At 37.0% G+C, this 12,595-nt stretch overlaps 1 protein-coding gene across 5 annotated transcripts in view; it reads left to right on the top strand.

The window, feature by feature from the left end:
- The window catches only part of neo1b (neogenin 1b), a 146,228-nt gene that overhangs the window by 45,216 nt on the left and 88,417 nt on the right, over positions 1-12,595 (top strand). For all 5 annotated transcript variants that reach the window (XM_039648062.2, XM_039648063.2, XM_039648065.2 and 2 more), the window contains exon 2: positions 5,957-6,274. In XM_039648062.2, coding sequence (XP_039503996.2) covers positions 5,957-6,274 — 318 coding nt within the window. The remainder of the gene's footprint in view (positions 1-5,956; positions 6,275-12,595) is intronic.

Here is a 12,595-nt window from a genome sequence, read left to right as displayed (position 1 = left end):
GAAGTGTTTGTTTGAGCAAATTCTGGTTTATCTGAAGCATTTGAAGTGAAGAGAAGTTGCCTGAAGATTAACCCTTGTGCTGCATTAGATTTTTAACACCGTTGAGTGCATTAAGGACCAAAAATGGCCACATATTAAACATTGCCTAAAATAGTATATATTATTATTATTTTCCACTTTTACCAAGTTAAATCTTTTAATCAGCATCAGTTCTCATCATAACTACCAAAAATGTATTCAATTTCAGGATTTTAACCCTTTAATTACCAGTTTTGTTTGCGAAAAACACAAAAATTCAATTATTTTCAATAAACTAAATGCAAAGAGAAAACTTTAGATTTGGATTATCACAGTCCCACTTTGCGCGTTAGAGACCAAAAATGGCCACCTATTAAACATTGCCTATTGCCTAAAATAAGGTGCATTTCCACCCATAGGGAATAAATATGTAGTGACGTCATCTGGTGGAATACACTATATAATGCAAATATAATGCTTTTGCTTCAAAATGAAAGGATGTTTGTGCAAAAATCATGTTTCATGTATTACTGACAGCCTCAGATTTAAACAACGTTTTAATGGGTTTCAATGGGCCATTTTTGGTCTTTATGGTGCTGAGTGTTACTATTTGATCTACACAGTGTGTGTTATACATATTTTGCAAAATGGGATCACATTTTTTACATGTATCCAAAAAGTCACAATTTTGCCAAATTTCATACCATTTGCATTAAAACAGCCAAAATGGTCAAAGAAATTAAACGGCAAAAGACCAAAAATGTCCCTAATGCAGCATAAGGGTTAAAGCATGAACTCTCTAATTCTGATTGTGAGTTGTTTCAAGTGAATGTAAAATGAAGGGAGGGGAGGAAATGTATGTGTGGAAAGCTACGAGAATATAAATACGATTCTTTAGCGGTCGAGGAGGAACTGAGGCTCTCACTGAACTGAAGCGAATGGGAATGAGTTAAATTATGTAACTCAACTTAAAACGCTTAAATGTGATCGAAACTTTCTCCATTACAGTTTAATGTGCAGAGATAACTAAATAAATCGTGTCTGAAACATTGAGCCTCATTCACTAATTCACTAATTGTGCGTATGACCTCGCAAAGCAGAGTCGGCCGTTCTCAAAACCAGTTAAATCACAATAAATGTGTTTATACAGGCCTGGACTACATTTAAACGTCGCATTTGCCGCGCCTAAACGTATTCAAACATTTCCCATGTTTTATTTTATTCCGTTTTGCTTAAAAATGCAATTATAATCTATAAAATATCCATATTTTCATCATTTAAAATTAGCTTGCCTTTTCCTTGTTTCCACTGGAAGTACGTGTTTATTTTCGCCATGTCATCATGTCATGCTTTTCTAAAAAAAAAAAACATTAAGGCAATTGATAGTATTGATAGTAAAGACATTTGAAGCTGCATCTGAAACTGTTATTAACTGTCTTTTGGACCTCGGTTGGACCTGGTTCCCATTGAAGTCCATTATAAGGAGGAAAATCCTGGAATGTTTTCATCAAAAACCTTAATTTCTTTTCGACTGAAGAAAGAAAGACGTGGACATCTTGGATGACATGGGGGCGAGTAAATTATCAGCAAAAGTTTTTTCAAAAGTGAACTACTCCTTTAAGCGTCACTTTCTTTCCTTTCACGCTCGTCCCTTGGTCTCTTAAGCGCCACTCGTATACGTTCCCACAATGCAAATCGTAGCTTGTCATGGTCCGTTAAATGGAGAAAGGAATATAGTATGTGACAGTTTAGCCGATTTCCTTGATTTGGTTTTTGTATCCCTCCAGCCGTTCTGGGCCACTTCTCGCTCTCTTCAGTCTTTGTGTGTAAGGATATCTCTCATTCACTAGTGTGTCCTATTTCCCTGGAGAGTCCTTGGCCCTTTCTGAGAGGTCTCGCTGACTGAGGTGGTTTTGAAGTGGGTTTTCCTCAAAGTGTGCAGACTAAGGCTAACAGCTTATACTTATCAACCCAACAGCCTCATTTTCTGGCTGTCTCGGGGCTTCTGGGTCAAGGATGCATCAGTGTTGCCCTCCAACAGCAATTCTGGCCTCCATCCGATTACTCACATCCAGCCCGTGACAAACATCCAAAGCCACAAACGGGGGGGCACATTTGGCCACGCTAGTCCAAATGTTTTCCAGCTGGATTTTCTACAGTTAGCATGCGATTGTCTTGTTTTTTAGATTGAGAAAACGCATGTTTGCATGTCTTAAACGGTGCTTAGATTTGTCCTAAACTGTGAAACTCATTGTTTTGTTTAACTTTGGAAATTTAATTGAGCCAATTATATATAGCATCATTAAAGTAGCTAATCTGTGAATGGTTTTATGACATAAAAGTAATTATGTGCTGTTTGCATCTGTTTCTCAGGTACCATTTTAATGAAGACATATTTTTAGTACCAATTGGCTTGCGTGACAAACAAGCAGCTTCCGTCTCAGATTATGTATTTGGTGCTTTGTGTTGAACACCAGAAGCTTGTCATTTCCTACAGTACGACGCAGCTTGCTACGTTACGCAAAGTCTTGCCGTAATTGTTTTCGCACAACACCACTGGTGCAGATAATTGGCCATTAGTGCCGTCTGAACAATGCAGGTTGGTGGCTGAACACTGTTATGTTTTTTTAATTATACATCACTGTGAACGTCAAGCAGTTATGTTGGTTTATTACATTTCCCAGAGGGATTTTTGCTCTGTGGACAGGCGACGGGTTTGACCCTTAAATGGTCCAGAATGAAAATCACTCAAAAGAAACATGAAGAAAAAGAAAAGAGCATGATGAAAGAGCTGTAATCTTGTGTTTTTGAGAGCATCATTTCAAAGATTATGTTGGTTTATTATTGCATGCAGGGTTTGAAATTAACTTTTTCACTCACCGGCCAATTTGGCTACTAAGTTTTTAAGTTACTGGCCATTTAAAACTTCTACACTGTAAAAAAATATTATAAATAAATATAAATATTATAAATATTTTTAAGATTTGTTATCACAACATATTTTCTTTTGTCAAATCAACTTTATAATAATTTATTTAGTTGAGAACTTATTATTTTGAGTTTCTGATGGTTAAATTAATCTCCTTCATTGTATTAACTCACTTTCTCCAGTTCAATCAACTTAAAATTTTAAGGCAACCCAGGTTACTTACTTTTTTAAGTTAAACCAACAATATTTTTTACAGTGTGGTAATCACAACATTTTTTTCCTTTGTCAAATCAACTTAAATAATTTATTTAGTTCAGATAACATATCATTTTGAGTTTCTGATGATTAAATTAATCTCCTTCATTGTATTAACTCACTTTTTCCAGTTAAATGAACTTAAAATTTTAAGGCAACCAGGTTACTTACTTTTTTAAGTTAAACCATCAATATTTTTTACAGTGTAATAGCCAAAAAAAAAAAATAGGAATTAAAAGAACCAGATTAACTGTGTCATAGAATTTATATATATATATATACACAGTATATATATATATATATATATATATATATGAAGAGCTCTTTTCCAAAACGCGTTAAACGACATTTTTAAAAAAAATGAGTTTGTCGTGTCATTCTGCTGCGGACAGAACCCTTTCACTGCTCTATCAACGTTTCATGCCGAATCGCTATATTTCCTTGTTTAAAATGTACTGCAAGATACAGTTTCTTCCCAAGCCGCGATAAGCACCAGCCCTGTTTTTAGCCTAAACACGATAAATCCTCAAATTCAATGAGCGCTCTACACAATCCAGCACGGCGGCACTCTGAACAGAGGTTTATTATGTTCATTTATTCCTCAAAATGAGTCCTAGTTTTCTAGTCGACTAGTAGTAGATCATTTAAGCCATTTGTATTATCAGTAATCACATATATTGATTTAATTAAATGGGAGAGAAACCATATGAGCGTTTTTAATTGCATATTCCGCATCTCAACGTATGCATAAAGCTTGCCACAAAGAACCGGCAAAAGTAATGATTATGCATGAAACATTTGAATTGTTTATTAATAAACTAGTGTTTTCTGTCAGTGTCAGCAGCAAAGATAAAGTTGATGATGCTTACTCGCCATCTTCGCAGTGAACGCGCATAGAGAAACGCATACTTCGAATTAGCCTATACATACGCAGAGAGTTGCCAATTTATTTTAGTTTTTAATTGTTTTGTTTAAAAGTAGATATTTAAAGCTTTCTGTAGCTTAGTTCTCAGGCCTGTGTGAGGCAAGCATCGCGGTGTTTCGGTTCATATTATGAGACGCGCTCCGGTTCACCTGCGCGCCTCTGTGTCCTGATTATATTGTCTGATATTTACTTCTAATGTATTAATCCAGTCAATTTGTCGATGAAACATTTATTAAAATGAAGATACAATTTATATGAAACGAAATTTACAAGCTTTCTACAAAACAAAACTTAATAAGTGGTCAAAATCATGTCTGACGCACTCCAAATATTTTCCGATATTGGGCAGCTTTTGAATTTTGATCCTATCTTACTCATCTCATGCGGTTCCCTTTTCATAGCCTACTCAACATAGATGAAATAATAAAAATAAGTAATGTAATATTATTAAAAACAAATGTGAAATGTTTATTTTTTTTGTTGTTTTTTTTTTTTTTAACTTATATTTAAGCGTCATGCTGCTCCGCTTTGCTCACATGTTATGTAGCCTGTGTGTGTGTGTGCATGTGCTGGAGGGGTGCCCATCCCTTTTTTGAATATCGTTATCATATATTGATCATTTTTAATAATTAGTTTTTTCATGCATATGTTGAAATTGGTATTAATAATTTGTTTTTTTTCATGCATATGTTGAAATTGGTACTATTTGTTTGAGGTTTATTTCGATTTATAGCGTTTTGGAAAAAAATAAAATTAACTTTTAAATTATCATTAACAATATTGTTGTTTGATTTAATAATTATTGTTCAAAATGTTCAGACTGAACCAATAAAACATTTAAACAGGATAATTTGAATATTCACAAAATGTGTGGGTCTAGGTAAAAAATGTAGTTTTCCTGAAAACTATTGAAATGGATTTATAGCGTTTTGGAAAAGAGCTCTTCATATATATATATATATAAAATTGGATTTCATACATTCATTTCTTTGTCAAACTAAATCCTGTCGTCCTGCATCTCTTGCCTTCCTCTGACATCCTCATCACAAAAAATGTGTTTTAGGTGGACAGGTCAATTCAGCACACCGAATATATATAAAAAAATAGGATGTTGGGAAATATCAATGTCTTTTCTGTTAACCAAATGCTTTTAATCTTCGCTATTGCTTCAATGCTAATGAACAAGCGCGTGCACTTGAAATGTTGACTACTGTATATTTGTTTTATTTCACAATTATTTTTTTCTTTAGACTTTTATTCAGAAAACTTTAGTGTTTTTAAATGACACACATATAATATCATGTATTTTTGATAGAATAATGTATAATTGGCAAATTTCATACACTACAATTTTATATGTTTACTTTAGAAATTGTATTTCTGTATAATTCTGTTCAGACAACTTTAAGACTGGGTTTAAGATGAATGGTGTCCATATCAGAAAATTATGCAAATGATAAAGGGGCTTCAGCGCCTGAGGTGCTATTTTTATTTCATTTTTTTTAGGGTTTTCCCAATTGTTATTATGACGCTCTGAGAACGTAATTAAAAGAAACTAGTGACGTGTGTGTTCAAGTAAGCCAGATATGAGCAGACAAGTTCAGTATTTGCAGTAACACAAACTTCCCCAGCAAAGTGAGTAAACATAAGCAACACGCCAAATCTGCTCGTGATTTGACAGCGTTACTCACCACAGTTGATTTTTACCCGCATTTGACGGGTGTTGATTTCAAACTCTGATTGGTGTTAATTCAAGAGCTACATTTTACTAATGACAAAAAGCGTCTCGTGCTGTAAATCCTGTAACACGTTCTTCTCTTTGTCCTCAGGTTCTGCCATTCAAGAATTCACCCCGTTCAGGTTCTCCGTTGAACCCGTGGACACGCTAGCCGTACGCGGGCTCCCCGCTGTGCTGAACTGCTCAGCCGCTAGCGCCGCTCCCGTACGGGTGGAGTGGAAGAAGGACGGGACGTTCCTGAACCTGGTGGCGGACGACCGGAAACGACAGCTAGCCGACGGCTCGTTGCTCATCAGTACGGTGGTCCACAATAAACACAATAAGCCCGATGAGGGGGTGTACCAGTGCGTGGCCAGCATCGACAATCTGGGTACCATCAGCAGCCGAACCGCACGACTCACAGTGGCAGGTATGAAGTTCATAAATCATACGTTAAAGGAGTAGTTCACTTTTAAAAAACTTTTGCTGATAATTTACTCGCCCCCATGTCATCCAAGATGTCCATGTCTTTCAGTCGAAAAGAAATTAAGGTTTTTGATAAACATTCCAGGATTTTCTCCATATAATGGACTTCAATGGGGTCCAAACGGCTCAAGGTCCAAATGAGAGTTTCAGTGCAGCTTTAAACGACACCAGACGATGAATAAGGGTCTTATCAAGCGAAACGATCGAATAAATCTTTTCCGAGTCAATTTGTTCATTTCGTTCGTTCAATGAACCAAATGACACGACAAAAGATTTGTTCATTTTGATGAACGAGTTCGAACAGGAGAGTCACGAACGCTCATCACAGAACAGAGCAAGGCGAGCATTTGAGCTTATAAAACGTAAACTTTGTTGTTATTTATTTATTAAATGAGCGATCGTTTCGCTTGATAAGACCCTTATTCATCGTCTGGTGTCGTTTAAAGCCCTTTGAAGCTCATTTCGACCTTGAACCGTTTGGACCCCATTGAAGTCCATTATATGGAGAAAATCCTGGAATGTTTTCATCAAAAACCTTAATTTCTTTTCGACTGAAGAAAGAAAGTCATGGACATCTTGGATGACACGGGGGTGAGTAAATTATCAGCAAAAGTTTTTTTAGAAGTGAACTACTTTAACACTGTAAAACACACTGGATCATATTTGATACACAATAGATTGCACACAATCTACTTCATGCCCTCTGTCGTCTGATTGGTAGTTTTGCCGGTTGAGCGGCCTTGTAGTATAATTGCAAAAATGTCCACCTTCAGTTTGTTGTTCATGTCTTTAATGATTTCTGTAAAGATAATGTAAGAGTAACTTTTATATCATTGGTATATTTAAAGATGAACATTACTGGACTGAAGCTTCTTGTTTTTTAAATCAGTCATATGGATTAAACCAATTTGTTATAAGAAGATCTCATTGATTTGCATCACAAGCTATCAGAATTTCATCTAACTTTTGGGTCATGTAAATATTAGAAACTGCACCACATTGCATATTTTGCTCAGTTTGGGACTCAACAATGTTTTTTTTTTTTTTTTTTTACTCCATATTCATACTTTATCAAACTACTTTAGCCATAAAAGCCTGATGGATCAAATATGATACTCTAAATATGAAGACTTTAATCTTAAGGTTTAATAAACTCTTCCATTTAAAAGGAATTCGTTTTTTTTTTCTCGAACTATTATGCTTTACAGGGTTAATAAAAAAAAATTTTTTAAGGGTTTTTCTAGTCTGAATCTCAAACAGCATGCGCTCCGGCCATCTGCTATATTTGAAAATGCCAAGATCATTCTCAAAATCCCCATTTTTTTCTGATCCAGTACGAATGAATATCCATCAGTCCATTGGTAACGCATTATTCTGTCAGAGTTCACAGCTGATCTCGGATCAGTTTTCTGCAGTCGTGGGTTTTCCTCTTAGCTCATGTAGTCGAGCTTCACACTATGCTATGAATCTAATAGCAGGATTAGTGTGTGTTTGAACAGCAGGGTTAGATCTCATCCAGGCCTTCACAGTTTGCTCTGACTGGAACGTCCATTTCCTTTAAAGACGCCCGGCAGAGTTTTCCACTGTTTTGCTAGTTTTACTTCTTAAGCAAACCCAGTTGTAGTGAGAAAATCCAATGGGGAGAACCAGCATTGATATAATATGTTTATGTAGAGCTCAAAGGTTGCTCTTGGATGATTTAAATGGTTCATTCAAGAATCAACTTTGCCTCAGATGTTTCTCCTGAAGTCCTGAAGGAAAACAGATCAGTCAATAGTTGTTGTACAATGAGAGTATAGACCTAGGGATGCACGATATATCGGCCAGCATATCGATATATGTTCATTTTTAATGTTATCGTTATCGGCCTGGTGAGAAAACGTGGCCGATATATATTAAAGCCGATAAAAAATGTATTATTCCCTTCAGCTGAGACACTTGTTGAGCACTGTTTATGTTTTTGAATTTCTTGAAATAGGATTGAAATCACTTCAAAAAATGAAAATACGGTTCGGTACAACATGTGCAGCGCAAATCTGTCACATCGGCTATACAACACTATAATGAGAACTAGAGCCAGACCGATATATCGGCAGATATTAGGCATTTTCTAAACTATCGGTATCGGCAGTTACAATGGCCGATAAATGAATATTAAAAAAATAAAATAAAAACGGATGAAACACGCTTGAACCATGTCATGAGTGTTGGAGTTGTATAGTTTGTCCACCAGAGGGCACTCTACACCGTTCCTGAGTTGGTCACGATACATACATTTCTTGAATAACAATTAAAAGAACATCCCCATCAGTTCTCTAAACTCAAATAAGCATGACAAAATTTGTGACTATCATATCCAGTTTAAAAAAAATAAAAAAAAATAAAATATCGGCCGACATATCGGATTTTAAAACCCAAAAATATTTGTATCGGTATCGGCCTTAAAAATCCTTTATCGGTCGGGCTCTAATGAGAACATCATTATAATTGTGCGCTTGGGACATGGATTTAATTGTGAGACTTTTGTTTTTGTAATCAGGCTCTAAAATTAGATGCATATTTGGATTTGAGTTTATCGGCCGATATATCGGTTATCGGCTTTCAAATATAAAGAATTATCGGTTATCGGTATCGGTCAAAATTTTCATATCGATGCATCCCCATATAGACCTATGAAAGTGTGCATAGCAGCAGCTCAAATATTAGAGTTCTTATTGAGATTTTATTACTGACTTTAAGCGAATCCGAGCACGGTTTCCCAAACTCTAGAGGAGGAACTTCAGTTCATCTGTAGGAAGCAGCAGACTTCAAGTCTTCAATACATTTGCTATCTGTGAGGAATACATTTCAGTAGGGTGTTCTTGGCTCTTTCTGTACAGTGTTTGAATCTAATTTGCAGGCTATCATAAAGCTGTGTGCCGTATTGATCTGTACTGTAGTAGGGATGTCCCGATCCGATCCACGGCATCGGTATCGCGCCGATACCGGCCCAGAACGTTAGATCGGAGATCGGAGGGGAGAAAAAAATATGAGCGATATCCAGTTTAGCGGCGCAGCCTGTCACGTGATGATTGTTGTGTTTACGCACACGCACGCAGAGAATCACTCTCGCTTTGCGCACGGATTCTAATGTAATCGGATGATTCCACCAACAAAAGCTGCATTTCAGTCTTTTCAGAAATTCATTGGCTATCAGAAAATAGCGTCATTTCATTCTCTATTGCAACTGGATAGATAAACTGTCAGAAGTTTGAAGCGAAATTTACGCGCGTGACGCGCGTCAGAATCAAAATCCGTTGGCGGTCATTGTTTTTATGTCGACCAAGCATTCATCAAGAGAGTTACCGCTCTGTATTTACTCTGGATAGCAGAACAGCGGCGTGGGGATCATCGTCGTCGCCGTATATTTGTGTCCACCGGACCCTTCGGAGCCGAACCGTTTGGCGAGTTTCACCATTCGCTCGCTCCAGGAGCTGCGCTGGATGACGGCCGCTGTCAGCGGTACTTCCGCCTGTCACGCGCTCAGTTTGATGACCTGTTGTCCCGCATCTGAGCGAGGATCACCCTCGCCCGGCCCCTCATCCATCTAATCTAGCTGTCATTTATTTTTGTTTTGATAATAAATAGAGCCAGCCTTCAAAAGTTATTAACCTGTCCTGTGATTTTTTTTTTCTCTCTCTCACGTCCAGACACGAATTTATGCACATATGTTGATTGAATTTACAACATAATACTATTTCTAGATATGGAATGAATAACATTCAATACAAAATAAACATGTCTCCATATAGAAATAATGTTTTAAGTGATGAAACATTTGCTTTGTTGTGCATAATCCCACCATGCATTTAGTCATATTAACAAAATAATTTATTGAAGCATCCAGACACTTCACCACACAGCTAGGCTCCTGATTGGTTAACGCGGCGCGAATTCACGCCAAAGTTCAGATTTTTCAACTCGGGCGGCAGACGCGAATTCGCGTCAAACGCGTGAATGCACAACGCTCAATTCGCGCCAACTTGACGCGCGAATGAGGCGTATTCGCGTCTTCCGCGCCGCGCTCCACGCCTCATTAGCGCCGCAGGAATTTTTCTTGCATTGACTTAACATTGAAATCATTCGCGCCTGACGCCCTATTCGCGTCCGGTGTGAACGTAGCATTAGTGCGTCGAAGTTGTGATAGCGCTGTCGGCTAACGCGAAATGCTACTATTTACATTCCATGGATGTTTATTCATATATACAATTGTTTTGGACTAAAAACTTCTTCAAATTGGATTGTATGGACGCTTTACAGTGAAACCAAACCATTTTTGTTGGAATGTGGACTAACAGATGGCTAATTGGTGAGTTTCTTCCAGTTTGTGTTGGTTTGTTTTGGCTGTTGGTGGTCTGACAAAGAGACAGATTGTGCCCGCTGTGTTGATTGTATCTTAAAATGGTTTACGTCGTTCGAATCACGAGTTTCTCAGCTTTCCAAAGATATGTATTATGTTTACTTTTGTGTTTGTTTTGTTTTGTCTTTCACAAAGTTAAACCTATAAACCACCCTGTGGGCCGTATACGGCACGTCGGACCACGAAAAAAAAAATATCGGACTAATATCGGTATCGGCAAAAGCCAAAGGTGCGGCATCGGTATCGGTATCGGAAGTGAAAAAGTGGTATCGGGACATCCCTATACTGTAGTGTAATGTATTGATCGGTGCACATGTCGGCAGTTCTGTATCAGTAGAATCTGCAGAAATTTCTGTTCTTGCAAGAAATGTTCCAGGATTAAATTATCGTATTGTGCTGTTTGATGGAAGCTTCTGATTGGTTCTTTTGTTCACTGGGGCGTGGCCAAATTCTGATACATTGAACCCAACTTTGAATATAAAACAAACAGAAATATATTTATTTTTTAATTGTCGAGGGGAAAATTGGTATTCGGTGAGAGGAAAAATATACATTTTAACTTTTTTTTTTCTGATTAAATATCGTATTTCCCTCAAATATGTCTTATTATAGATATGAATGCTATTTTGCATTTTAAAAGTGCTCATGTTGATCTTTTTTCCACGTTTTAAGATCGTCTAAGCTGCTCTTTCTTGACAACGTAAGCTTTCTCAGCTCCAAAATGGCACAAAAAAACAACAACTTAGCTATTTTTCTTTACGGCTAATCATTCTCTGAATGGGTTTGGAGCAACTTGAGGATGGCTATGTTTAATTTTGGGGGGGGCAACTATCTCTTTAAGTTGTGATTTTAAGTTGTTAAAAGTGATTTCTGTCCTCTTCAAAAACAGGTTTTTGGAGGGAAATGTTCCGCCTGGTCTTTTAACTCTGTTTAAAGAGTTTGACACGTGTGTAGTTCACACACTTGATGGCTCCTCCGCCTCTCTCTCTGGCCTTCGGGGAAAAATGGTCTTAAAACACAAGCGTTCTCTCTTTATTCTCAAACAAAACTCTGTCTCTTTTCATTTCTCCAGTCGTCAGGTGCTTTCTCAGCGAGATCTGGCCTGTGAAGCCGTATCAGTGGCTCCATATGCTGCTGGCAGAAATAAAGGATGCTTTGGGATGAGGAATGACGCGTTCAGGCTTTTAGAGGAAGGGAATTAGCATCAGTGTATTATACTATTAGACTCGGAAGAGCTTTTGTGTTTTGGTTTTAATGCCTGTCAGTTTTGTGTTTCTGCTGTAGTGAATAAAGCACAGATTTACTAGATTTAGCATGTTCTGAAGAACATTAGAGCTGCTGTTAAATGTAGTTGCTAAGGATAGCTCTGGGTGCTTTTTAGCATGTTGTTGTCCAGGTGGTTTTTAGTTATTACTACATGGATGCTCGGGTGTTCTGGCTGTGTTTTACTGCATTACTATGCAGTTGTTGTGTGTTATGGATATTCTGGTCTGGGTTCCTCAAATGTACATCTGTGGGATTTTTCTGCTCAACCTATTTTCTGGTCAAGCAGGTCAAAATGATGCATCTGATCACTTAGTAAGGGTACCACCAACACACATGTTTTGAGAAATCATTCATTACGCTGGTCTTAAAGGAATAGTTTACTTCAAAACTTCAAAATTAAAATTGTCATCATTTACTCAAGTTTTTGAGTATGAAATCCGTTTTATTTTTTCCCAAGTTCCGTTTTTTTCCGTTTTAATTTTTGGGATTTTTTTTTTTTTTTTTTTTTTTACCCTTGACTGTTGTTTTAGTTGTAAAAATGATGCTTTTAAAGTTAATGATTAAAATGTCTTAAAAATTACAAATAAATTAGAAATGACC

Source organism: Pimephales promelas, chromosome 25, assembly GCF_988280905.1.
Source record: "Pimephales promelas chromosome 25, fPimPro1.hap1.1, whole genome shotgun sequence".
Taxonomy (NCBI): Eukaryota; Metazoa; Chordata; class Actinopteri; order Cypriniformes; family Leuciscidae; genus Pimephales; species Pimephales promelas.
The sequence above is the reverse complement of the archived record's forward strand: the minus strand, read 5'-3'. Positions and strand labels throughout refer to the sequence as shown.